The sequence below is a fragment of the Sciurus carolinensis genome, chromosome 4 (assembly GCF_902686445.1).
Source record: "Sciurus carolinensis chromosome 4, mSciCar1.2, whole genome shotgun sequence".
NCBI lineage: Eukaryota > Metazoa > Chordata > Mammalia > Rodentia > Sciuridae > Sciurus > Sciurus carolinensis.
In genome coordinates this window covers 15254063-15280139 of record NC_062216.1, presented here as the reverse complement: position 1 = coordinate 15280139, position 26077 = coordinate 15254063, and the positions used below count along the sequence as shown (strand labels likewise).

Sequence of the window (26077 nt, the reverse complement as noted above, 5' to 3'; positions counted from 1 at the left end):
ATCTGTGTACACATCTCCATGCTGGGTGCCTGTCGCGATGCTATTCCTACCCTGAAGCCACCTCTGCATAATAAAGTCAAACAACACCAACCACATCTCTGCCACGACAGGCTGCACATGAACCCCATCAGATACAGCAGAGTTGGAAAATACCCGTCGCCTGGTCCTTCTGCTATTCCTTTTCTGTGTTTATATGCATTGAGATACAAAAATACCACTGTGTTCCAGTTCCCCCCCCCCCCGCCCGGTGTTCAGTACAGTGACGCGCTGCACAGGTCGGCAGCCGAGGAGCAATAAGCTAAACCTTATTAATATGACGTACAGATGTCACACGGCCTAGGTATGTGGTAGGCTATACCATCTAGGTATGGTGCTGACATGATAAAAATGCTTGGTGATCAATTTCTCAGACTATGTCCCCATTGTTAAGCAATACGACTGTAATTACGAACAAAACCATTTGACATGTGTCCTGGTTATAGCCAAGTCTCTCGTGGTATCAGATCCTGGAGCCAAGAGACCCTTTCTGGGTAGTACTGCCACCTGATCTTCCTTTGTCTGGTGGCTTCAAGGCTGGTCGCCTTGAATGGTTGCCATGAATGGTTCCTTGCTGGCCCCTTGCTGCTCTTCCCTTGAAGGAGCCATAAGCCCTGTGCATGTGTCTCAGGAGGGTGGTCTCCCATGCTGACCCCTTTGTGGCTGCATTCAGTGGTCATCTGTGCTGTGGGTACACAGTGCGGTGGGCCTGTGGAGCTCCCCGAACCCCACGTCCCGGGGAGCTGGACCACTCCATGGCACTCCATGGCACTTCTTGGCTGAAGGAATGAGGGGCAGGCCGTGGGTGACAGTGGTGTGGCTGAGGCTGGCTGCAGTGGCCAGCAGCTCTTGGCAGGGTGGCCCACCCTCTGGATCACATTTTCCGAGAGGGGCCCTGAGGGCCTGCTCAGCGTTTCCTCAGTGACTGTCTCAAAGACTTTCATTACCCCCAACTTCCCCATAGGCTCCACTTCCCTGCCCTGCCATCCTCGCCCCACCTTTCTGAGCCTTCGGCCACTTCCCCTCATAAGGCCATGCCAGCCTCAGAGTGGGAGGACCCAGAAGCCCCTGGATCTCAAAGATGAGGAGAGGGGCCGAGGGTGGTGATCAGCTTACGCTCCCTCACCTCCTGGTCCACACTCCTGAAGACTGTGGGTCTGAAGGGACGAGTTCCCAAAGGAAGATTCCTCCAGTGCTGCCAAGCTCTTCTGGTGGCAACGGCCTTCCTTCAGGTCCAGGCCCCCAACCAGGCCCAGCCATTAAGCCCCCTGTGGCCTTTTCCACAAGCTAACACTGCCCCCTGCTGGGCCTATCCGGGATGGCCACCTCAGGTCCCACCTGAGGAAATTAGAAAAGTGGCTTTGGTGGATTGAGATACCTAACTGCCTACCAGAAGAAGGGGCAGAGGCTAGGGTCCTCAGGGGCACTGGGCCTCCTGCCTCCAGCGATCCTAAGACTGGGATTGAACGTGCACCTTGGGTACAGACAAAATGAGCAGGAGGGCCCTCATCCACCATCTCTAGCTGGCTCACCCTTCTCTCAAATTCCTTCAGAAGCTTTGTCTCCATGTGTGGCAATGATTCTGAGGGCCGATGTCAATCCATGTGCCTGTCATTCATTTCCCTCCTCAGCTCCAGAGCCAGGTCGCTCTAGTTGGACATTTTACAGTTACCGTAACTCGACTTCTTAGGAGCCTTGTTCTCAAAGCCTGAGTCGCCCTGAAAACCCCGCTTCCCTGTGGTCGGCATTCAACAGGACTTGTGATCCACAGGAGCTACCTCTGCAACACTTTAAGTCAGGCTTTTCTGAGTTTTCCCTTTCTGTTCAGCCCATCCCACCCACTCCAACCCCGAGTCTTCCACAGGGGCTGTTGAGGGTATTGCCCTAAAGCTCTGCTCCAATGGGATTCCCTGCTCAAAAGCCTTAATTCCTTCCTCCTTCCTCTCTAATTAGGTACAAATTCCCTGCAACCTCATTGGAATCTGCCTTCCCACCCACAGATATTCCTCCATCTATGCTGGGGTTACAGGGTTACATTCTGGTAAGTCCACCTACCATAAATTAAAACTATTGTAAGTCAAAATGCATTTAATATACCTAAACTAACTTAAGGGTTCATATATTTTCTCTCATATGTGGAAGCTAGAGAGGAGAAAGGAAAAGTAGGGGTGGAGCTCATGAAAATGGAGCTGATTTCAAAGGGAAATCAGTAGAGGAAAGGACCAGAGGTAGGTGGGGGGGAGGTGGGGAAGGAGGGGGGAAGTGCTGGGGAGGGATATTGGTCAAATTATATTGTTATATTGTGCATTGTGTGCACGCACGAATATGTAACAACAAAATCTATATGTGCACTTATAATGCACCAATAAAAAATGTGGGGAAAAAATAATAACAACATACCTAAACTACCAAGTGATCATGATGCCGACTGTGCTTGCCCAGTACTGATAAAGGCGATCCTACCAAATCTGGCTAGCTAGGGAAAAGATCAAAATTCAAAATCCAAAGCAGGGATTCTACTGGATGATACTGCTTTCACACTATCATGAAGTCAAAAACCCTAAGTCGAACCAAGGCAGTTCAGGGAGGGTCTGCAGATTGCCATACCTTCCCACTTAAGCACAGAACTCCTTCCCAGTGCCCCTTGTGGTCTCAGTCATGTTCTTATTTGCACCCAGAATGCTCTCCTCATATCCCACTTAACACTCCATCAAACTCCTTCCCACCTGAAAGTCTCACCTTAAACGCCTTTGGTAAGAATGACCTTTCCTGATCCCCCAACAAATAGTTATCTCCTTGGAAGCCCAGGGCGCTTTACCTCTTGAGGCACTCACGTCCCCTCTCGAGACAGACCTTTGTGCCCTTTCTGCCCTTCTGGGCTCTGCACGCCTTGGGGCCAGGGCAGTCTACAGTTACACAAACACAGTGTCCCATAAACGACTTGCTGCACTGAGACCACAACTGTGTGAACATTCTTTTCATAAGAGCAGGTTTTGACAAGGAAACCACAAGGGCACAGAGCCTGTGGGAAAATGGGGTGCAAGGAGGCCTGGGGGCCCCAAGGACCCATGGAGAATCAGGGCTGGAAGGACTCTCAGCTTCCAAGTGATGCAAGCCCCACTTGTCGCCAAGAGGGCAAGTCCCAGGGAAGGGAAGGAACTGCCCAGCACCATGCAGCCCATGGGCCCTTCCCACTGTGTGGGAGGCTCCGTGAATTCCAGTCCTGTCCTTTCTTACAGCCCAGCTTTTGACCAAACCCTCAATGCCATCTCCCACCATTCTTCTGGCAGTGACCCTATCCCAGCAAAGAGAAGACGTGCCAGTACACCGCCAAGGTTTGAAAGAGTCTCTCAAATCTCAGGTACTGGAAACAACCCCCAAGTTCTTATGTTAATGGCATTGGTAGGTGAGGCTTTTGGGAGGTGACCAGATCCAGTCATTCATGGATTAATGGGTTATCCAGGGAGTGACTTTGTTTCAAAAGTGAGCTCTCCCCAGTATGCTTGTTCTGTGTCTTGCCATGTGATGTCCTCTGCCATGTTATGACACACGATGGCCCCTGCCAGATGCCATGCAGATACCAACACCATGTTCCCAGACTCCCAGTCTCCAGACCCTTGAACCCAATAAACCTCTACTCATGTAAATTACGCAGTCTGGGGTGCTCACTTATAGCAACGAAAACAGACTAAGACATAGGCCTTCCTGAGGGTACCCTGACCTCCACAGGCCTCTGACCCTATAGACTGATGGCTGGGGCCTGGTCTAGGCTCAGGGAGGACCTTGCAGCTGGACAAAGAGGTGTCCAGTGGTGGTCAGTTGGAGCATTCAACCCCCTTCCACAGCACTCAGGTCATACAGATGTGGTTCAAAAACATTTTAATGCCACAGAGAAATCTGAAACCTCAGAAAGCTGCAACCAACCGCCTGGATGTCTGCAGCCAGGGCTGTCCCAGGAAGGCACATCGGCAGGCAGGAGGCCAGCACGAGCCAAGGAACTAGGGCAATTTGTGGATATCCTTTTTCCCTCTGCCCTAAGTGCCCCAGGTTCCCTTTAGGGTCAAAGTGAGAAAGGAGGAAGTGGAAAGGAGGAGGAGGAGGGTGGGGCTCTCCACGCACATTTCCTGCTCTGGGCTGGTGACTCAGGCAGCGGGCCCTGGGAGGGACAATCCATCAGGCCAAACAAGGCAGGCCAAGCGTGGGTCTGCAGGAGCAGAGGGCGGTGCTGTGGTGCAGTGGCCAGGCTGGAAGGGGAGCTAGGCCTTCCTCCCCCGCAGCCTCCAGCCACCCCGTGCACTTCAAGGTGGCCACGTCTGGACCTCCCCATCACTTTGGGCTTTTCTTAAGCACAACATTGTCATACTCAGTTCCCTGGGGCCAGTCAGAGACAGGCAAGTCCTGCTTCGTGCTGCTGGGGCCCCCTTCCTCGGTGGCCTTCCTCCTCCACCCCTCACCCGGGGGCTCCTGCGGGCTGTCATAGAGAGACAGGGAGAGCACGCCCTCGGGCTCATCGTATATGTGGTCAGGTGGCGGGGCTGAGGGCTCCTCGATGATACTGTCGTACAGGGGGTCAGCTGGGAGTGGGGGATGGCCTGCCAGCACGGCCCGGAAGCTCTTCCCCAGGTTTCGGGCCACGGTATCGAAGGGCACAGCATATTCTCCCTCGGGGCGTGTGGCAGGTAACAGCGTGCTGGGCGAAGGTGGTGGCAATGAGTCATGGGGCTTAGAGTAGGGGCTCTCTGGCCGAGGCACCACAGGGGGCACGGTGGACACTGTGACTGGTGGGCGTGGGGGCCCAGGAGGGACAGCATCCTTCTGGGCAGTGATGGCCTCTTCCAGGGCCAAGAAGATCTCATTGCCCTGAGTCTCAAACTCAAATTTGCCCTCTCCAGAGACACAGCGCCGGCCGGCCTCAAAGGAAAAGGTCACCTGTGGCCAGAACAAAGGAGGTTACTGTCCAGCTACAGGGCACTGTTGCTTCTCCTGGAAACCCTCCCCAGTACAGCCCCATGCCCCTGGCTTCCCTCAGGACCGCCGAGGACCACCGAGCCTTCTCCCTGAGCGCATTCCTCCTCTGCCTCCAAGTTTCTTCCTGATAAGCAAAGGCTGCCCCGCCCTCTCTCTGCCACCCTCCCCCACCCAGTGCACCCTGGGGACACAGCAGCCACTCTGCACCCCCTCCTTCTCTCTCCCTCGCCGGTCCCCACGGCTTTCCCTGCTCCCTCCTCCCTCCCCCCCCCACCTCTGCTGCTTCTCTCCTGCTGAGGAGGGCCTGCCTTTCCCGCCTCCTTTCTCCATTCTCTCCTCCCCTCTCTCCTTCCTTCTGTCATGGCTCATCCTCTCACCTGCCCCAGTGCAGCCCCTCACTCACCTTGTCCCGCCCAAAGCGCCGCAGGAAACTGTAGGGCCATTCGTACAGCTGGGTGCCTGACTCAGGGCCACCCCACAGCTCCAGAGCACTCAACCCCACCCGGAGAATATAGGGTCCTCGAAGCTGGCACCGCTCACTGGCTTCTGTGGGTCTCACGGTAACAGCAAATTCCTTGAGCGAGACCCCTGGGGAGGGGAGGAGAAAGAAGGCAGCAAATGGGAAACAGCTGGGGCCGCCATGCTGCCCTCCCCACCCCCGCCCCACCCCGTTCTAAGTGGATCATCCAAGTACCTGTGATCCCTGCCCAGCTCTTGAAGGCTGGGCTGCTGTGTGCCAGGTACCTCCAGTCCCTACCGTAGAAGGCATCGTGCCCTCAGACCTCACCCAGCCTTGGGCCCACGTCCTTCCTGCCACTGTTGCCAGAGCCGCAGCCTGGGCTCCTCCACCTCAGGTCTCACCCTGACCCAGCAGCCTCCCCGCTCTGCCCTGTCGCAGCTGCAGGTGAAGCAGGACCCCACCCTCCCACGTGCTTCCCACGACAGAGCCCACCAGCTCCTCGAGGGTCCACCAGCCAGCCAGAGCAGGGACTGCCTTGTCAACAAAGAGCTCCCCAGTCACAGGACGCCTTGCACAGCCAAGCCCAGAGGCAGCCACACTGTGTTCAGACAACTGCTAAGGTCCCAGCAAGGATCCTGACCTGAGCCTCCAGCTCGCCCTTTCCCACCCTCAGGGCCAAGCAAGCTGGGGTGAGCCACACCAGGCTCCCCCACCTCTGGCCACACCCGGAAGCCAGCAGGATAAGGGGGCCAGCTGGACGCAGGGCAACCACAGGCCGGAAGACTGGGCGGGCTGTGGGCTACGCCTCCTCCCAACCACGCCCCTGGGAGAGCACCCTGCAGCCCGCCCTCACCTGTGGCCGAGCTGCTGTACAGTTCATTCTCCTCCATGCAGGGCCAGCCACTCTTCCCCTCCAGCCCCGAGGGCCCTTTCCTCTGCCCCTGGGGAGAAGGTCCAGGTCTTACCACCAACGTCCCCCCCAGGGCCCCCTCTGGCCCAGGCTTTCTTTCAGGGCATGCCCAGCCTGCTAGACCTGTCCACCCTCTGGAAGGAAGTGCCCCAGCATCCTGACCTTGACTCTTCTACCACCTTCCCACAGGAAGTATCTAATGCTCCCCACATGCCTGTGGCCCTTTCTGCACCCCCAGATGACTCACAGGGAAGGCCAAGAGGCATATGGCCTGCATCCAGTCGCCACGCTCGGCAGTAGGGGCTGCCAGCAGGTACAGACGCTCCTTGGTCTCCAGAATGAAGGCACTGGTGTCCCGAGGACTGCTGGCCTCCCCGCCTGCCTCAGCCACCCGCAGGCAGTCACTGAGTCGGATGACCCTCCGGGTGGCCTCTCCGCGGCGAGGCTTCTCCGGGCCCTCCTGGAGCTCCAGCCGGGCCAGGGCGCAGCCTGACTCTCCATACAGCGCAGCTCCATACCGGCGCCACTTCTGAACCCAGGTGTGGGAGGTGGGGACCAAAAGGGTGACACCCAGAAGCAGAGAGGTGGTGATCAAAGGGGAGAAGAGGAAGCTCAGGCGAGGGGTTGGTGCAGCAATGCGGGGGTGGGAAGAGAGGGAACATTCACGGGAGATCAGGGAAGCACAGAGGCAAAAGGGCGGACAGGAATAGAAAGCTGGAGCTCAGCCTCCAGCCACCAAGACCCCTGGGCCTGCAAGGCGGTGAGCGGAGACTGCTGAGGGCAGCCAGGAGCACGGGGATGAGCCCCGTGGCTGCAGACTGCAGGAAGCAGGTGGGGGCCGACCCTGCCGGGACCGAAGGAAGGAAAGCTGAGTCTGGACAGAGGAGGAGTGAGGCAGCGAGGCGCAGACCACAGACAGTGTCCTCATTCTGTGGGGAGTCCTGAGGAAGGACCTCGCTCCAGGAACCTCCTCCTCCCTCCTGAACCTTTCTACCTCACACTTGACAGGTTGGGCCATGAGAGACAGAGAAGCGCCTGGGTGTGGGTCAGTGAGGGAAGAGGGCTTCCTCATTCAGGAGGCCAGGAGGAGGTTGGACAAACTGGGGCCCCAGAGCCTGGAGGTCCCAGCCCAGTCAAACATACCCCCACTAGTTAGGAACGGTGGAAGGAAGCTCCCCCGACATTCTGAACTGTCCCCTACAAGTTGTCTGCACCAGAAGCCAACAGAACAAGGGAACAAGCCACTAAGTCAGCACCTACCTTCCTTCCTTCCCCCACCCCTCACCCCACAACCCTCAGCAAAGAACACAGTTTGGGGACTGATTTGAGGCCTTGCCTGGGAGACAAGCGTCAGGAGAGGAAGCGACCCTCCAGGGGTTATCCTAGTGGACCGCGAGGTTCCCTTCAAGGATTTGGAGACACTGAACTCCCCCCGAAACCCAAGAATTTCTAGCAGCTCCTGAGCTGCTCTGCCCAGCCCTGGCCCAGCCTGGAGCCCACCTTGCCGAAAGTCTGCTGCTGCTGGAGGTGCAGGAAGCCCTGCTTTACAGCCACCTCTTCCATCCTGACCATCGCCGCCCGGGCTCCCGCCCTTTCTCCTCTCTCTTCTTGGCCTGTGTTCCCCCTTCTCTCAAGTTCATTTCCTCTCTGCCTAGAGTTTTCTGCACTATTCTAGTCTGCTCGATGACGACAGGCTGATAGGCCCTGTGGTTTCTTGCTCTGTGTGTGGTTTTCTTTTCTTTTTTTTTCTGATGAGTGAGCTTCATGCTCAAGCTTCCTGCATTTCCAGTGAGCAACATGCAATTTCCAGAAAGGCTAAATTTCAGCACTTCAGTGAGCAGCAAGTCAGGTAAGAAGCTAGCATGGGGAGTTACTGACCCAGGAATAGAGACCCAGAAAGAAAATCAGACAGTAAAAACAGGAGCAGAAGACCCCGTGGCTCAGGCTGGGTGCTGAGCATGACCAAGCAGGAAGAGACCTGGGGAATCAACCACCACAGCCTACTAATTGAAAAGGGAGAAAACAGACTTGGAAAGGTCTTAGGGACTCCTTCAAGGTCACCAAACCAGAACCCAAGGGCTCTCAACTCAGTGATAGCTGATCACACACTGCATTCCACACAAAGACATGACTGCCCAAAACGGAACCCTAGTCAGACAACACTGTTATAAGCACACAGATTCACCTGTTCCTCTACATGGGAGAACTGCCTGCTGCCAACAACACATGCACCCCCTGTGAAGATTCTAGAAACGGTGAACTTCCCCTCTGGAGAAGGAACTTATTCCCCAAGTACACCTCAACTAACAGATTTCACCTTCTTTCTAGTCCTCATGAGCATTAGAAAGATACTTGGGTTTCATCTGAAACTTAAGTTCCAGTAGCCTCATACTTTTCAAAGCTTCCAGGTACGCTCCTTCGCCAGTCAGCCAGCGTCTCTTGACAGGTAGGGCAGTGTGAACACAGCTAAGGCTGGGACTGGGGTTGGGGCTGGGGGTTGGGGGAGGAAGTGGAGACCAGGTCTACAGATCTCTAATGCACTCTTTTCCCAGGCCCCTAAGTGGAATCCATGCAAGAAGATACATGGCTTTGGGGAAAGCCAAGCGCCACAAGAAATTCACCTTAGAGCCAGATGGCTTAAAGAAGCAATCTGGAAGAAGGCACAGTGCAAAATTGTTGGGGGAAACTGTGAATTAGGCAAATACTCCTGGGGTCAATCGCATAATGGTGCTTATGTAACTGCACCCATTTCCTCTACCACAGGGGTTCTGTTGCCCTGGTAAGGAGAGCTGTGCATAGCTCAGGCCTTCTGCTGGACATGCCGTGTGATCAAAACAGCTTACAGAGGTGAATGGGCTGGCTCTGGGGGCTGGGCCGCTCCACCTCCCTGCCCTCAGTCAAATGTTTGAACAGGTTGATCTAAAGCCCAAGAGAGAACCATGCATATTGTCATGGAAAAGCATTCACTTGGAAGTGGCTAGGAGAACAGATTTATGATGTGGCCTACTCTGTGTCTAGAATCCCTAAGGAGAGTCAGCCCTGCCCGGAAGTAGGTGGGGTAAGAGTATTTAGGGTCATCTTAGGGACTGTCAGAGAGTGACCTTCAAACTTTAGTGTGGAAATCTTGCTAAAAGTGCAAAGGATGATAAAGCAAGTCTGAAGGCAGCCCGGAGATGCTGACACTGCTGGTGGGTGGGCCAGGCCACAAGGCAGCAAGGCTGTAGAGGATGTTCCTCCCAATACCCTGCTCTCTCTCCTTCCCCAAAAGTAATTGGGACACATTCCATTCAGAACCACAGGGGGGCGCCCAAGTTTACCAGATTCCTTGGAAACTGTTTAAACCTGGAGGTTTGAGCACCAGGTAATCCAGACACCCCCACCCCATCCCAGGCCTGTGGAAGCTGAAGAAGTTCTCCTTCTCCAGCCTCACTCTGAAGAAGGTAAGTAGCAGGACTGTACTAAAAGCAACACACCTGTCATCTGTCAACTTCAACTTCACCGAAGCACTAACCCCAATAGCTTCTGCCTAGCCTCTGGGGGCAGCATGTGAGCAGGGGCTAAGACCTCCCTCCCAGGCACAGCAGAGGTCAAAGAATTAGACAACCTTAGTATCCCCAGGATCAGTGAAGGGAAGAAAAAGTATCACAGAGGAAAGGATCCCAGTGGTTTCCATTGAGACACCAGAGCTTTTGGGCACCAGGCTTCTGCTTTCACTGGAAAGGGAGAGGCGCCTCGATTACAGGCCACTGGGACCCTTTCCTTCACAATGGTTTCTTAACAGGAGTTAAGAGAGATCAGAGCTCCAAGAACTTTGCAACTTTTTGTTACTATTCTCCTACAGAGATTAGCAACCAAATATTTACCACAGCAGAGCTTGTGAACTTTGGGGGCAACAGAGAAAGGAATAGGAGAGACTACATCTGACTACTTGTGCAAGCTTGGGGGTTAGAAACCTCAAATGATGTTATAGGTGGGGGCAATTACCTAAGCAGAAGCTCTGGGCACACAATGTAGGCTGTGAACATAGGCACAGAGTAAGCAAGAGAGATGACATGGGCCTGAGAAGGATGAAGGGCTGGGCAAAGTAGGAAGTGAGCAGGAATTCTGAAAGATCCCATCCCTGCCTCTCCCTCGGCACTGCTTCCTGACCCAGGGGAGAAGGAGGGCAATACCAGTCTCCAAGTTTCCTTCCTAGCCTCTCCTTTCTCCATTAAGTATGTTATTTGTACAAAAATCACATTCCAGCCAAGCACAGTGGCGCACATCTGCAATCTCAGCAGCTTGGGAGGCTGATGCAGGAGGATTGTGAGTTCAAAGCCAGCCTCAGCAAAAGCAAGGCACTAAGTAACTCAGTGAGACCCTGTCTCTAAATAAAAGACAAAATACGGCTGCAGATGTGGCTCAGTGGTTGAGTGCCCCTGAGGTCAATTCCTGGTACAAAAAAAAAAAAAAAAGAATCACAGTCCAAATATTAAATGGAAAATTCCAGAAACAAACAATTCTTAAGTAACTTAAATTGCTCTGTTTTACTACTACCTATTGTTGGTGATCTCTCGCTGTGCCTACTCCACAAATGATTTTAGCATAGGTGTATATGGGAAAGACAGCATTCACAGGGTTTGGTACTATTCACAGTTTCAGACACCATTGGGGGTCTTGAAATGTATTCCCTGAGGATAAGGGGGAAGTAGTGGACCAGAAGAACCCAGGTCTGGAAATTATCTGAGAGTAAGGGCCTATAATACAACAGAATTGCAACCATAGGAAGGCCAGAATGATCAGAGTATTTTGACAAGCAGAGGCACTAAAGAGATGAATTCAGATCATGTGCCCTCTTGTGCCACAGCAAGGATTTGGATTCCAAATACAATGGGAGGCCACTTAGGGATTATAAACAATGGTGTAAATTATGTTATAATTTTAATTCTACAGTTTTTTGGAAAATGAATTAGCAAGGAAGAAGACTAGTTATGGGGAAACTAGTTATAAATCTAATATCCAAGCCTAGGAGAAATTTAATAGTGGCTAGGACCAGGGTATCAACAGTGGAGATAGAGAAGCGGCCAGATTGGGGCATATATCAGATAAAGATTCAGCAAAAATTGCAGGTGGATTTAGATATGGGGAACTAATAAGAAAGAAACTGAGATAACTCCTGGTGCTTATTTTGAGCAACTGGATGAATGGATTCTGAAAAAGGTAAAAATAAGTGTATGGGTGGGGGGTAAGTAGGGGGGAAGACACAGAACTAGGCAAGGAAGCTGTAATCTTTCTACAGTCAAACAGGGTATCCAAAGACGACCACTGAAATAAGAATTCCAAGAATATACCACCATAGTGCAACACATGGCCAGGAGGCCCCTGACCCCCACCACCCCTGCTCTTTTCACTCAGTGCTAAAGGTTGGGCGCCGAAACACCCAAGTACAGAAACCAAGAGATGTTAACAGCATTGGGCTCCCCAGGAGAGGGGAAAGCTCTGCTTCACTTACACCTCCTAAATCTTTCCTAAATCTTTTGAGTCAATCTTGCATACAGAACCTTTGCTACAAAGGAATCTGGGTAATGTAGTTTTTACATGTCCTACCTTTGTGAACCAGGAAGCCACACTGGGAGGATGGAGAGAGCACCATACCACTATATCCACAACATAAAGGGTGGTTAATTCACTAGCACCGTCATTTCCATCGTACGTGGTAGCCCTTAGTAAACACAAACGTCAATTAACCAATGCTCTGGAAATCCTTAAGATTTAATGTAGGTGCCTTGAATGGAAACCAGAGTAGAATCCAATGTTAAAGAACCGGTATTATCTAACACAGTGCAAAAAAAGCAGGAATTGGAATCAGCCAAAACCTGCGGGGCACTGACCTTATGTCCAGAATGGGTGGCTTTCCTGCCAGCCTGGGTCTAGGGGTCCTAACGACCACCACCAGCACTTCTCCAGCATCTGACCCCTCTCAGGAGGCAGCCTCGAGTACTGGTTAAGATAGCAATCGCTTTCAGGAGATTAAAACGGTGCCTTCTGTGTGTTTCGATCACCACCACCACTATTTGGAGGTTATTTCCATGAATGCTTATGCAGGCGAAAAGGGCAGAAATGAAAACAAGGAAATCACTATTGGGGTCGCTGGTGAAAACTGATCAGAAGGAAATGGCCCCGAGCAGAAAGCTAGAAAAACACAAACAGAAACCCAACTGTTGATGACAGTGTATTGGAGAGTGATAACAGTGCAGGTGTGGGGGTGCGTCGACCCCCGGCACCACCGAAGCCCCTCTGAGTGGTTTACAGTAGGTGCGCGACCGTGTGGGGGTGGGGGTGGGGGCGTCCAGGGGCAAGTCAAGGGGAAGACACGTGGGCAGAGAGGAATACCCAGGGGGCAGGGGCTCCAGGTGGGGACGACCCCGGCCCCAATCCGAGAGCCCTCACCGTGTACCGAGGCAGGAGGCTGCGCCACCTCCCACGCCAGCGCCCGCCCGCCTGCCGAAACAAGCGCGGCCCCTTTAAAACCCATGTAAACAAAGCTTTGTTCCCCCAGCTCCCCTCCCTCGCGCTCCCCCGGCCCGCTCCTTCCTCCCACCCGGCGTCTCCGCGCCGCTGACGTTGCCCGCGCCTTTACGCCGTCCCAGCCGCGCTGCGCATTCTCCAACCGCGGCCGGCCCGCCGGGGCCTGCGCAGCCGAGCGGCGTTACGCCGCGAGCGTAGCGCGACGAGCCCCCAGCGCGCAGGCGCAGCGGCGACGGCGGCGGCGGCGGCAGCGGCCCCGGCCGAGGTGCGCGCTGGGGGGGAGGGGGGGCCGGAGAGGAGCATGAATGGAGCAAAATGGCGGATCATGTGCAGGTGAGAGGAGCCGCGGGGGGAGGGGGCGGCCTCGGAGAGCGGGGAGTGGAGTGGGGGGCGCACGCGGCCCCCAGGGCTCGAGCCGGCTCGGGGCTCGCCAGGCCGCGCCGCCGCCACTCGGGGCTGCCGAGCCGCCGCCCGTCCCGCAGCTCCCAGGCCTTTCCCGCCTCCCGGGCCGGGGGCCTCCTCCATCCCCTCCCACCCGGTCCCACGCCTCGCGCTGGGCGCTGGGGGGCCCGGATCGGCGCCCGGCGCGCAGAGCCCGGGCTCGGGGCCGCTGCTGCCTCCCCGCCGGCCGGAGGCCTCCGCGGAGTCCTCAGGGTCCCCCGGCGGGGAGGGGAGGGCGACCCCTTGCTGGAGGTCCTGAGGGGGCTGCCCCGTCACGCCGCCGGCCCTCCGCGGTAACAAAAAGGGATCCCCGCTCCGGTGACCCTCGCTCGACTGAGTCTTTCCCGCCGCCTTCCTCCTCACGGCCCCGAAAGCGAGAGACCCCCATCCGGCCTCCCGCCCCCTCCCTGGATGCGCCCTCGGCTCCCTCACTCCAGATCGCGCGTCCCAGAGGGCCGAGTCCCGGTCCTCCAAAATGGGAGCTCAGGCCTCGGCCCGCCTCCCCTCGCGTCCCCCTGTCCACGGTGAAGGAGTTGAGCGCCCACACCTCCTGTGAAACGCGGGGTGGAGGGGGGTGTGTCTGAAACGAGAGCTGCAGGGTTGGGTGCCGACGATGTTCGGGAGGGTCCCGATCCGGCCCCAGAGCCGGCCCGTGCGTGCTTCGGGGCCAGGCCACTTTTCCTCAAAGACACAACACAGGCCCGAAAAAAGGACAGCCCACACAAAACCCAGTGGTAACTGGAGGAGCGCAGGGTATTCCTGGCAAACTAGGTAAAGTTTCTCCTCTCTGTGCCTTAGATCTGATATTTTTATGACAGTTATTGATGCAGATCCATTGTCGGGAACCATCGGATTTTCTATGTAACCAATCCTACAGGTTTTGTGTTGTAGGAAGTGAAGATTAAAGAGCAATGTCGCCTTTACTTTGCATACTGTAATGGCATCATTCCTCAAGTAAAAAGAATGATCTTATTCCTGATATACCTACAAAAACAGCAGTGGCGTGACTTCTTCTCGTTTCTTTGGGAAGAGAAAGAGACTAAAAGGCTCATTTTGGAGACCAGGATTAGTAGACCAGATCTTTGGAATGTGAGGGACAAGTTATCAGAACAGGATTATATCAAGAAACAACCACAAATGAAGACCATAAGTTTTGTGTTTTGAAGCCTGCATCATGGCCAGCATCATCAAAAGTAGCAGTAAAACTTGGTACAAAGTGATAATAATAATAATAATTGTAATGTGGCACCTTGAGTTTTACAGCAGCTATTGCTAAGCATGAAGCAATTTATGTGATTTTTTTAAAAAAAATCTTTGCATCTTAAACTAGTAAGTACTCAGGAATCACTTCTGGCACTTAAAGGAACAGACTAATGCACAGGACTGATTTGTTTACAATAAAGAGCATTTTCGGTCCAGTGCTTTTGTATACTAGGGGTAAAAAATTAGTGTCCATGAACATTCCAGAGCATGGTTTGAATAGATAGCCCTTTCGAAGGATGCTTTGGCCTGCAGAGGAAGAAGCCAGTACTTTTATGAATATATATCTGTCTTGTTTCCTATAAAGAAGCATCCCTTCATGTGATCTCTCCCACATCTCTGGAGCAAAACAGTTGTCATTCCTAATAGTTAGAAAATCAAGATGTGTCAAAGCAATTTTCATAGCATTTTTGCTCAAAGGAGGATCTGTTGTTTTTGGTAAGGAGTTGTTTTTCTCTAATCCACCCTAAAACAAATCTATCAAAGTTAAGAATTAACTTTTCAAAACAGAGGGGAACATGCTCTCAGTGTTTTGTTTTTACTCTTCATTTACTTTTAAGAACTGTAATTTATCACCTGATTGAGTGGTAAGGAGTGTCTCTGTCAATGGGATAAGTTTGTGAGTGATTTTTTTCTTTCTCCAGAGAATGAAGTGTATGGCTTTCCTTTGTTAAACCACCAAGTTAGTATTGGGTACTCACAGACTTTAAAGTGACACTTTATTGTAACAGGACACCTTTCCACCAGAAAATATACACTCTCCTTCAGGTGAATTTAGTAAATAAAAACCAGTCTGCAGTACATTGAAGGGGGAATATTTTCCTCATAATGCTATTTGAGCTTGAAGTTTAATAAAGCAGTTTATTACAGGTTAAGATGATTATGTGAAAGCTGCACATGTAGACCTAAATAATTGAGTCATTATGTATCTAGTACTTTTCTGAACCACCAGGGTGAGTTTTTTTTTTTTAACTTGATGCTAAGCATTTTAAGATTGTCAAGTCCTCTCCATCTGAAGTCTTAGATAACTCTCCTCTAAGGTTATGTGTTATGGAAAATTTTAAATGCCATGAAACTTTAGTAATGGAAAATTATAATATTGGGTTTGTCTTTTAGCTCTGGTGCTGTCATAGTCAGGTGTCTTTAGGAGAGTGACCTGAAGCAGCTTCTTGATGTAATGGTTTTCTTATTCTTGGTCTTAAATGAACTTATCTATTTACCTCATTGGCAGTGGTTATAAAGCATTGCCTGGGGGGAAATATCAAAACTCATTCATATGTAATTATCTTTGGTTACTCCTCCTTCCATTTTCTAAAAAAATCTGAAGTTAATGAGAATAATGAGGATTTTCTGTCTTCCTTTGCTTACTAGTTATTGCAAAGAGATGACAACTGAGTAAAGTGGAAATGACAGATTAAGAAAGATCATGTGTTAATGGTACTAGCTGATGTTCAGGATCTTGACAAGAAAGGAAAGAATATATGTTAAATATGTTAATATGTAAGTATATTATACGATATAAGTAATAACATGAATAATTCTGGGGTCTTACTGGATGTATTACGTTGTTATGCTGCGCCTTACACAGAATCTTAATTTACTGGGCTCTTCATCATAACTAAAAACAAGATTGTTTTCAAAGTAGTCAGTTTGTTTTAAATTTCAGGTGTGCAGTAATTAAATATTGACTGCCTGTGTTACTCTAGGGAGCTATGAAGAATCATTACAAGTGACAGGTTAAAATTTAACAGGCTGAAAATTTTTAGCTGGATTATAGAAAAAGTGAGAGTTGTCATTTCAGCATTGAAAACATCAAGGAAATAATAGGCACAATGGGTAGTCCATTTTGAGAAGGGAGTCCTGTACAACTTTTGAGAGTTTTAAATGGAAGAAAGAAAAAGTAACTTTTGTAACTTTTTTCAGCAAACTAAAACAATGCAGGAATGTTTAATGTGTGCAAGGCCCTTTCTCTGCAGGGGATGCAGGATTAAGAAAGCCCTGGAGCCAGAAGCTGAAGTGTCAGATTCTGATGCTCTTTTTGGTTTGGCTTCAGAAGCACAAATTGAGGTACAAGAGTGAACACATAATACTGGGATAGCTGCATCCCCTTACCCAACCCCACCCCATCTCTCTTTTGTGGATTTTTACAATAATATGTCCATATTTTGATTTTTTTTGAGACGGTCTTGCTTTGTTGCCCAGGCTGTCTCAAACTCCTGGGCTCAAGGGATCCTCTTGCCACAGCCTCCTGAATACTGGGCTAATATGTCTACAGAGTATTTATATTAACTTGATAACTAAATTTATTTTCATTTGTGAGAAAATTAAGGGATGTATGTATACATGTGGTATCATTCAAATAAATACTTATTCAGTAAAACAAAATATTTTACTGTGATGAAATAATCTCTGAGATGGTGGTAATAGAAAGAAACATTGAGAAGATTCCTGTCCTGTGTCTTGCAGAAAATTAACTTCCATGAAGAAACTGATGTTCATAATCAGCAGCTGTATTTCTTCCTTCTTGGTTGGATTTTGAAAACAATGTTGTACCACAGCTCTTCAAGGAGGGAAAATTGCCAATTTAAACCAATGAGCTAATGTCTCTCTGTAGGTACAACTGCTGAGGCTACTCTGCTCACTTTGATAATATGTAAGGAAGAAGACAGTGTTTGGAAATTGCATCTTTTTTTTTTTTAAACAATCTAACATTATCTCCCAGATTTACTCAGGGTCAGAAACCTGGGAGTGGCTTAACTAGATGGTTTCAGTTGGGGTCTCACTTACAATCTAGTAGGTTAGGCTGTGGTCAGTTTCAAGGGCTGACTAGAGATGGAATGTCTGTCTGCTTTCAAGTACCTGTGCTGCTCCCGGCCTCAGTTCCTTGCAGCAGACTGAGAGCCTGGGTTCCTTTCTAGCTGTTTTCTGGGACTTCCGTTCTTCACCACATGGGCTGCTCCTAGTGCATCTTTTTAAGGATTTTTTTTTAAAAGTATTTAATGATGTCTCCTCTGTGTAAGTGACTCATCTTTGTTATTTTTTAACTTCTTTTTGAAATATGATGGATACCTAGAGACAGATAACCAAAAAATCATGAAAGCATTCTGTTTGATGAATTTTCACAAAGTTAACATTCCTTTACAACCAACTCGCAAATCAAATCAATGTTGTTGGTGCCCCAAAAGTCCACCTGGTGCCTCCACAACTACTCATACCTTGCCTCTTGCACACTCCAGGGTAATTACTGCCCTGTTGTTTGTTTGTTTTTTTATGGGTTTACAACTCATGCTGAGTAACTTGAGAATTTTAACTTCAAAGCCAGCAGGAGAATCAGTAGATATTCAGCTTTGGGGGGATTTTTTTTAAATTTATTTTGGAGAACATTATGGAAGCTGTTACTACTCTCTGGAGGGAGGTTGGAAGGGAGATGTACCTACACAAAATTTTGTTGGCAATTTCAGATCATTTGCAAACTTAGAAATAGAATTTAAAGATATATTCCTTTTTAGAGAAAACGTTTACATTTCATTGGAAAGCTGGTTTACCAATGTTTCTTTCTTGACCTCTTTAAAAGGCTAGTTCATGATTACAATATGTGTTCCTGAACAGTTACACACAAACCAAATTTTTAAATATTGAATTATAGGCTTAAGGATAATCAATACCAATGACTGTAAAGCATCTACCAATGTCCTTTTATTGCTCTGTGGACTCATGGAAGGAAGTACAAGATATGATATCCTACTTCCAGGGCCTTAATATTTGAATTGAAAAGATAATAACAAGCCTGGGTTATTGAGTTGTGAATTTGTAATGAGACCATGATTTTGTCAACAAGTCCTAAGTGAGGGATTATTGCTACCCATTACCACTTTCCCTCATTCCAGTACATCCAAGGAATACAGTTTACTCACAATTACAGTGACTCACTAGCAGGGAGTTCTCAGTGGGATGATTATAGTACTCAGGGGGCATATCAAAGCCCTGAGGGAGGGGGAAGAATTTTAAGAAACTAGTCTTAAGTGTTTCTGATGTTTACATACTTGGCTCTTTACCACTTCACACGTGTGCATATATGCACTCTCTTACTACCATAAAATGTAAAGGATGTTTGAGAGAGGGCGAATTGAAAACTTCACGCTAGCATTAATTGGACTTTTAACTGTTCTCATTTAATGCTTATAGCCACTATACAAGATAGGCATTGTGGAGATAATAGAAATTTTCCCTGAAATAGATTGATTAAAAGACCTGGTATCCTTGGAATATTGGAGAACCATTGGAAGATTTAGATGATGATTGTGGTGATAGTTATTGTAAAACTTAAACAAGTGGAACCTTAGTTGGGGGTGAGGATACTGGTATTTGGCCTTTTCTATAAGAAGTTTGCAGATTCTTGGTACATTTTCTTTGGGGAAATGTCCTCAAATCTATTGCCTGACTTTGGGAGAAGGGGTGGCGCCAACCAGAGTATGTTTCTAACTAAAGCCTAGTTTGGCAGAAACCAGATCAGACTCAGAAATTACTTGATATATTTTGTCAGCAGTGGCATTCTGGGATCTCTACTACCCTGTCCAAAATGGTAACCACTAGCCACATGTCACTATTTAAATTAAATTAAAAATTAAGTTCTTCAGTCATGCCATATTTCACATAACACATGTGGCTGGTGGCTACTATATGCTATAGTGCAGATATAAAATATTTTCATTTTCATGGAAATTTCTATTGAACATTACTACTCTAATAAGAACTTGCTAGTGAACCAAAGAGATTAGAAGCAGAAGTGGCACATAAGTTATAGAATTGCTTTCACTCACCTATAAAAATAAGCTAGATTCTCATCCTCCCATATGTGTATGAATGCAAATGGATATATTAAATGATTTATTTAAGATTACTTACTGATTATGCTGTAAGCCTATGATATGTTCTGTTCTCTTGGCCAAAGTTGAGAAGTAGTGTATTCATTTAAAAAAAAAAAAATCAGATTTTTATGATAGGCAATAGTGGGGGCAGGTGTTTGTTTTGTTTGTTTTGAGGGTTTTGTTTGTTTGTTTTTGCAATATGGGGAATTGAACCCATGGATGCTCCATCATTGAGCTACATGCCCAGCCCATTTTATTTTTTATTTCGAGGCATGGTCTCACTAAGTGCTCAGGCCTCAGACTTGTGATTCTCCTGCCTCAGCCTCCTGAGTCACAGATTACAAGGGTATACCTCCACGCCCAGCCTAAAATAGTGTTTTGAGGACGTGGGGGGGAGGTTTAACTTCAATATTTTCTTTCCCAAAGCACTTCACAAGACAAGCCTTCTAAAATATTCAGGTATTTGTAATCAGTTTATACATAAGTTGAAGAATATAGAAGATATTAAACCATTAAATCACTGATTCAAGATGCTATGTCCTGATACACTAGAACTCTTGGTTCCCTTCAGTTTCTAATTTTAAAATATTGATCCTAAAGTTTTTCATAGTAATAGCCTTAGTTTTGAAAATAATCCAGAAATATTCTGAGTTAGAGTGGTTAAGATGGCTGGTTTTAAGATTGAATTTATTGAATAGCATCTTTTTTTTTAATTGGTACATTGTGATTATACATAATAGTGGGATTCAATATGGCATCGTCATATATGCGCATAACAATTTGATCAATCTCATTTTCCAGTTCCTCCCCTATCCTCCTTCTTTCCTAGATTCCCTTCCTTAATTCTACTGTTTTCCCAAGGTCCCAGCTTTATTTTTCTAATTTCCACACATGAGAAAACTTATAACCCTTGACTTTCTGAGTCTGATTTTCTTTGCTTAACACGATGCTCTGCAGTTCCATTTGCTTTCCTGCAAATGACATAATTTTGTTCTTTATGCCTGAGTAAAATTCTGTTGTATATATTTACCACATTTTCTTTTTTATTCATTTTTTGGTGGCATAACTTGGCTATTATGAATTATGCTGCTATAAACATGTGGATAAGTATGTATTGCTATAGCATGATGACTTTAATTCTTCAGGACAGATACCAAGGAGTGGTATAGCTAGTGGTATAGGCACTTCCATCCCTAACCTTTTGAGGAACCTCCATACTGATTTCCATAGTGTTTGTACTAATTCATAGTCCCAAGAGTGTATAAGTATTCCATTTTCCCCACATTCTCACCAGCATTTATTGTTTTGTTGTTGCAGTACTGGGGACAAACCCAGAAGCATTTTATCTCTATGCTGTATCCCCAGTCCTTTTTATTTTGAGACAGTGGTAGTTGCCTCAGGCTCAAACTTGTGATCCTCCTGCCTCAGCCTCCTGAATCTCTGGTATTACAAGCATGCCCCACTGTGTCTGGCTGTTGTTTGTGTTCTTGATGATTGCCATTCTGAGTAGGGTGAAACCTCAATGTAATTTTGATTTGTATTTTTCTAATTGCTGAAGATGTTGAACATTTTTTCATATATACGTTTGCCATTTAAATTTCTTCTTTTGAGAAATGTGTATTTAGCTCATCTGCCCATTTATTGATTGGGTTATTTGGGTTTTTTCATGTTAAGTTTTTTGAATTTTTTATATATTCTGGATATTAATCCTCTTTCAGAAGAGTAACTGGCAAAGATTTTCTCCTATTCAGTAGCGTCTCTTAGTGCAGGCCATATAGCCCATCTGGTAGAGTGCCCGCCTTGCATGCTTGAGGCCCGGGTTCGAGTCCCCAGCACTGTGGGATTGTGGAAATAACAAACAAAGGAAACCAATTCTGAGCCTCCCAACCTTCCAGTAGCGTCTCTCTTTTTTTTTTTTTTTTTTTTTTTTTTTTTTTTTTTTTTTTTGTGGTACCGGGGATTGAACCCAGGGCCTTGTGCTCACGAGGCAAGCACTCCTCCAACTGAGCTATATCCCCAGCCCCCAGTAGCGTCTCTTGATACTCTTGTTTCTTTTATCATTCAGGAGCTTTTTTTTTTATTTTCTGTCATCCCATTTATTAATTTTTGGTGTTATTTCCTGAACTTTAGGAAATCATTGCCTCACCTCTGTATTGCAGTGTTGCCCATCTATTTTCTAATGCAATTACAAAGTTTCTGGTCTAATTTCTAGGTCTTTGGTCTACTTTGAGTTGACTTGTGCAGCATGAAAGATAGGGATCTAGTTTTATTTTTCTACATATTTTCTACATATGGATACCCAGCTTTCCCAGCACCATGTGTTAAAAAGGCTCTTTTCTCCAATCTGTTTTTGGCACCTCTGTCAGAGATCATGTGACAGCATTAAGATTAAGTTTAAAAGTGTTTCTTTGCTGAAAAACCTGTGATCCTACTTGTTGGGGGTAGACAACTGGTTCTAAACAGTGACATGGAGATTATTAAAGATATTATTAAATAGCCATTCTCTTTGGCAAAAATATTGTGTATCATTTTGTTGACATAAATAGAGATGTTTAATAAATTTTGGGTGATTCACTATTTAATGTCAATATCTTGCAAATCCTTCTTAGAAATGTTTTGCTAAAGTAGAGATGTAAATGCACCACCTAACACTGAAAGTTAGGTATGGGTATCCTATTTGATGTTCTTATGAATAGGTGTAAGGACATTGTTTTTGTTTTAGTCAGCTTTTTCCGCTGCTGTGACTAAATGACCCGACCAGCACAACTGTAGAGGAGGAAAAGTTTGTTTAGGGCTTGCTGTTTCAGAGGACTTAGAAAGCCGACTCCATTCCTCCAGGCTTGAGGTGAGGCTGAACATCACAGTGGGAGAGGGAAGCAGTTCACTTGGTGATGTGCAAGCAGAGAGAGGCTCCGCTGCCATATACAAATATGTACCCCAAAGCCACGCCCCAGTTCCCACCTCCTCCAGCGACACCCACCACTTCAGTTGCCACTCATTCAATCCCTGTCAGGATTAATTCACTGATTGAACCTTATTGCACCGTCTCTCACAAGTGAGCTTTTGGGGGCACCACATCTGTACCATAACAGACATGATGAGTATTTTAGAACTTTCCAAAAATGTTCATCTTAAAACAGCTTCTTCATTTCTAGTTTCAAACATACCTTATTATGTTCTCCAACTGACTAATGTCTCACATATGTACCCTAAATGTGTCACCTACTTGCTATATAACAGAATGGTATTGTTAGAATAGTATTATCTTGGTGATTTGGTGAGATAGAAGAAATGATAAGTATATACACCAGTAAATTTCCTTCATTTCTCTGATAATTTTTATCATGTACTATATCCATATTGCTAGGCAGTGCAAATACAAATGTGAATGAGGTACCACCGAGTCTATGCTTGAAGACCTTAATAACTAGAAGTGTATGCCAGCAAGGGTTATCAGGTGATTATCAGTAATGTGACACATGTATGCATAGAACATAATGAGACACAAGTGTTAGTCTTCCCTCAGAGATCTAGGAAGATCTTTTTCTTTTGTTTTTGTTTTTGCAGAACTTACTGGGGATGGAATCCAAGGGTGTTATTTTACAAAGCTACTTTCCTGACCCTTACTGTTTTTTATTTTGAGACAGGGTCTCACTAAGTTGCCCAGGCTAGCCTTGAACTTGAAATCATCCTGCCTCATGAGTGGCTGATATTATAGGCGCGTGCCACTACCCAGCAGGAAGGTCTTAAAGTGGTGGATGATTAAGCCAGATCTAAAAAGACCTGGTATTGTCCAAGTTATTAAGAGCACACCAGGCAGAGAGAGTGCCATAGCAAAGCTGTATGTTCACAGGACATTCTAGGAAAAGGAAGTAAATATGGCTTCTCTAAAGGAAATAAAGAGGAGCAAGATGAGAAATGAGACTGTAATGGTAGGAAGGGACTAGAACACCCAGAACCTGTTATGAAAGACAGAATGATTACTGTGGCAGTGGTAGAGAAAATTGATTGGACGCGGACAAAGTCGGCAATGAAACAGTATTGTGTACCAGCAGTAATCAGGTTTGGGGCAAAGTAGTAACTGTGAGGATGGAAAATAGAATATTGATGTTAAGGAGGTTACACTAGTTGGGACCTGGTTGACAGTTGAGTGTGAAAAGTAAGAAGGCAAACTCCCACATTTCTGGGCAGCCAAGTGGAAAGTGAATAAAAACATTGAGAAAGAGATCAGTCTTGAATGTACAGAGTTTGAGGTGCTTATCTACATTTAAGTGGAGATAGCCAATAAACACTGTTTTCTGATACCGAGTTGGGTTAGAACACACATTTTTATAGTTAAGGCCCATTTCAGTGACCTTCAGGTATTATAAATATGTAAAACATTAACTGCTGGCAACATGTACCCATCTTATTTCTGATTAACTGGCAACTAGAAGACTTGAGTGAAACTCTGGTAGTTTGTTCTACTTTATTTGCTGCAGTAGTCTTAGGTTCTGTTACTATCAGCAAGCATAAAATGCTTGTGAAAATCAGCAGTGAAATTGCATGAATTTAGTGTATTGGCATACATTTAATGCAAAAGGAGGTTGTATTACGAATTTGAATAAACCATACATCATTGGCTTCTGGAACCACCATTACTTAAAGGTTTCTCTATTAAGGCAACTAAGAGTAATTCTACTTTATCTGCCCTTGATCTCTTTTATTTCTCTGTCCTATTTTTACCTTTTGGAAAAACAAATTCCTTTTTCTATATCATGCATCATCTATTTATCCCCCTTTCAACTGCCCCTTTCAACTGCTGCTGTTTTAGGGGTACCCAGAAAGGATTTTTTTTTTTTTTTTTTTTGGCGTGCAGTGCTGAGCTACATACCCAGCCCTTTTTTTTTTTTTTTTAATGTTTTATTTTGAGACAGTATCCCTAAATTGCTGAGGCTGACCTCAAATTTGCAAACCTCCTGTTTCAACCTGCTAAATCCTGGGATTACAGGCATGCTCAAAGACATTTTAAAAATCTTCAGTTAAAAGGTTCTTTTTAGTCTTTTATATTGCAGTTTGCCTGCTCTTATTTGCTGACATGAATTCCTGGAAAGCATTTTTCATAGCTCATATAGTAGTATAAACTTAAAAACCAAGTTGATATTTTACATAACTGTTAGGGGAAAATGATTTAGAAATCCAGAGAATGAGAAAACCAGCAGTGTGTGGGGCATGTATGCCAAAGTCTCCTAAGAAACATTTAATTTTTTTTTTTTTTTTGCTCAGAGAGTAAATATGGCAGTATGAATTTTTTTGCTTCTCTGAATCAGAGTTCAGAATTCCAAGATTAAGTACTTACAATTGTTTTAATTGTTTTTAGATTTTTCCCTTTAACGTTCTGGTTTGAATTTAATACACTGCTTTCTTGTTGAGACTTCTAAAGTACTACATACAATGTTTGGGATTTTTCTCATGGGAAAAGAGATTAGGGGAGCTGAGAAGCTTTCTTTTGGATTTTTATGCCAGTGAAAACATTGTCCTCTTCCTTTTTACCTGTACCTTTTATCTACTCTTTCATCCTTTCTAACTTTTAAATGTTTATATCAACTGTTAGACTGTTAAGTCAACAGGCCAAATGCTGACTCTTAATATACTAGCCACTAGTCTCAGGAAGGACAAGTTGTGGTTGTTCGTTATTTGTACCTGTGACATACAGATATAAAGAAATAACATCCAAAATGACATTCAAGGAGAGTTGACTGTAATGTACATTGACCTCTGTTAGAAAATCAAAGATTTGCTTCTATAGGGCATGAAAGTATTAAATTGTTATGTAGTATACCATAGAACTTACTTTACTGCCAGGGTTGTAAGCACACACCACATTCTAAGATTTTAGAAGACAACTGAAATTTCCTTCTCTTTTTACTGGACTTAACAGTGTTATCATTTTTAATGTTATTTAATAGATGATGTGCTGCAATTTGAAAATTTGTCGACTTTGAAGCCCTATAAATCATTAGTTCTCCAATCACACATACAAATTTGTTTGACATTGGAATATTGCCCTGACCCATATTTTTAAACAGAGACTGAGTATTCTGATTATGTACAACAGTAGCTTGTTTCATGTTGAATATTGTATTTTTATTGTGGGTGTATTAAGAAAGCATTTTTAAGCCAGTGAACATTTCTGTACCAAATCTGTTTTGTTTACCCACAGCTTAATATTTGGAATGGTTCATTTATGAATACAATAATATTACTATATGTCCATGTTAATCAGAATAATAATGTTATCAGGTTAATGAAATGGAATTAGAATTACAAAATATTAAGCTAGAAAGAGTATAATAACCAGACATGGTGACATATCTGTATTCCCAGTGACCAGGGAGGGTGAGACAGGAGGATCTCAAGTTAAAGGCCAGTCTCAGTAACTTTGTGAGGCGCTTACCTTTTTAGTGTCTCAAAATTAAAAATAAAAAGAGCTGGGGATGTGATTCAGTGGTAAAGCTCCCCAGACTCAATCCCCCAGTATTGGGGGTGTGGTGGGGGGAGTACGATAATACAGTAAAAAGAATTCATTTGCCCTTTGTTTGGAAGGTAGCTTACTATTCATTATTGTTTTTGAGAAATAATATAGGA

The 26077-nt window shown here is 46.5% G+C and overlaps 2 protein-coding genes across 3 annotated transcripts in view; one reads left to right on the top strand and one right to left on the bottom strand.

Moving 5' to 3' along the window:
- Nucleotides 1–3898: 3898 nt before the first annotated feature.
- Nucleotides 3899–10694, bottom strand: Dok2 (docking protein 2). Its single transcript, XM_047551543.1, has 5 exons — nucleotides 7875–10694; nucleotides 6622–6903; nucleotides 6318–6405; nucleotides 5408–5592; nucleotides 3899–4965 (listed from the first exon to the last, which is right to left on the bottom strand). Exons 1-5 carry the CDS (start codon nucleotides 7944–7946, stop codon nucleotides 4363–4365), a joined length of 1230 nt encoding a protein of 409 aa, XP_047407499.1. The 5' UTR covers nucleotides 7947–10694; the 3' UTR covers nucleotides 3899–4362.
- Nucleotides 10695–13074: 2380 nt separating this feature from the next.
- The window catches only part of Xpo7 (exportin 7), an 82127-nt gene continuing 69124 nt past the window's right edge, over nucleotides 13075–26077 (top strand). For both annotated transcript variants that reach the window (XM_047549110.1, XM_047549109.1), the window contains exon 1: nucleotides 13075–13214. In XM_047549110.1, the coding sequence (XP_047405066.1) occupies nucleotides 13197–13214 (18 nt within the window). In that variant the 5' untranslated portion in view covers nucleotides 13075–13196. The remainder of the gene's footprint in view (nucleotides 13215–26077) is intronic.

What these genes read in the sequence shown, in the direction of transcription:
- Dok2 (XM_047551543.1), bottom strand. Translation starts at nt 7,946, where the DNA reads ATGGTCAGGATGGAAGAGGTGGCTGTAAAGCAGGGCTTCCTGCACCTC. An exon ending in GTACAGCAGCTCGGCCACAG is followed by an intron (nt 5,593 to 6,317) that starts GTGAGGGCGGGC and finishes TCCCCTCCCCAG; the next exon opens with GGGTCTCGCTCAAGGAATTT. An exon ending in GGCGCTTTGGGCGGGACAAG is followed by an intron (nt 4,966 to 5,407) that starts GTGAGTGAGGGG and finishes TTCTGGCCACAG; the next exon opens with GTGACCTTTTCCTTTGAGGC.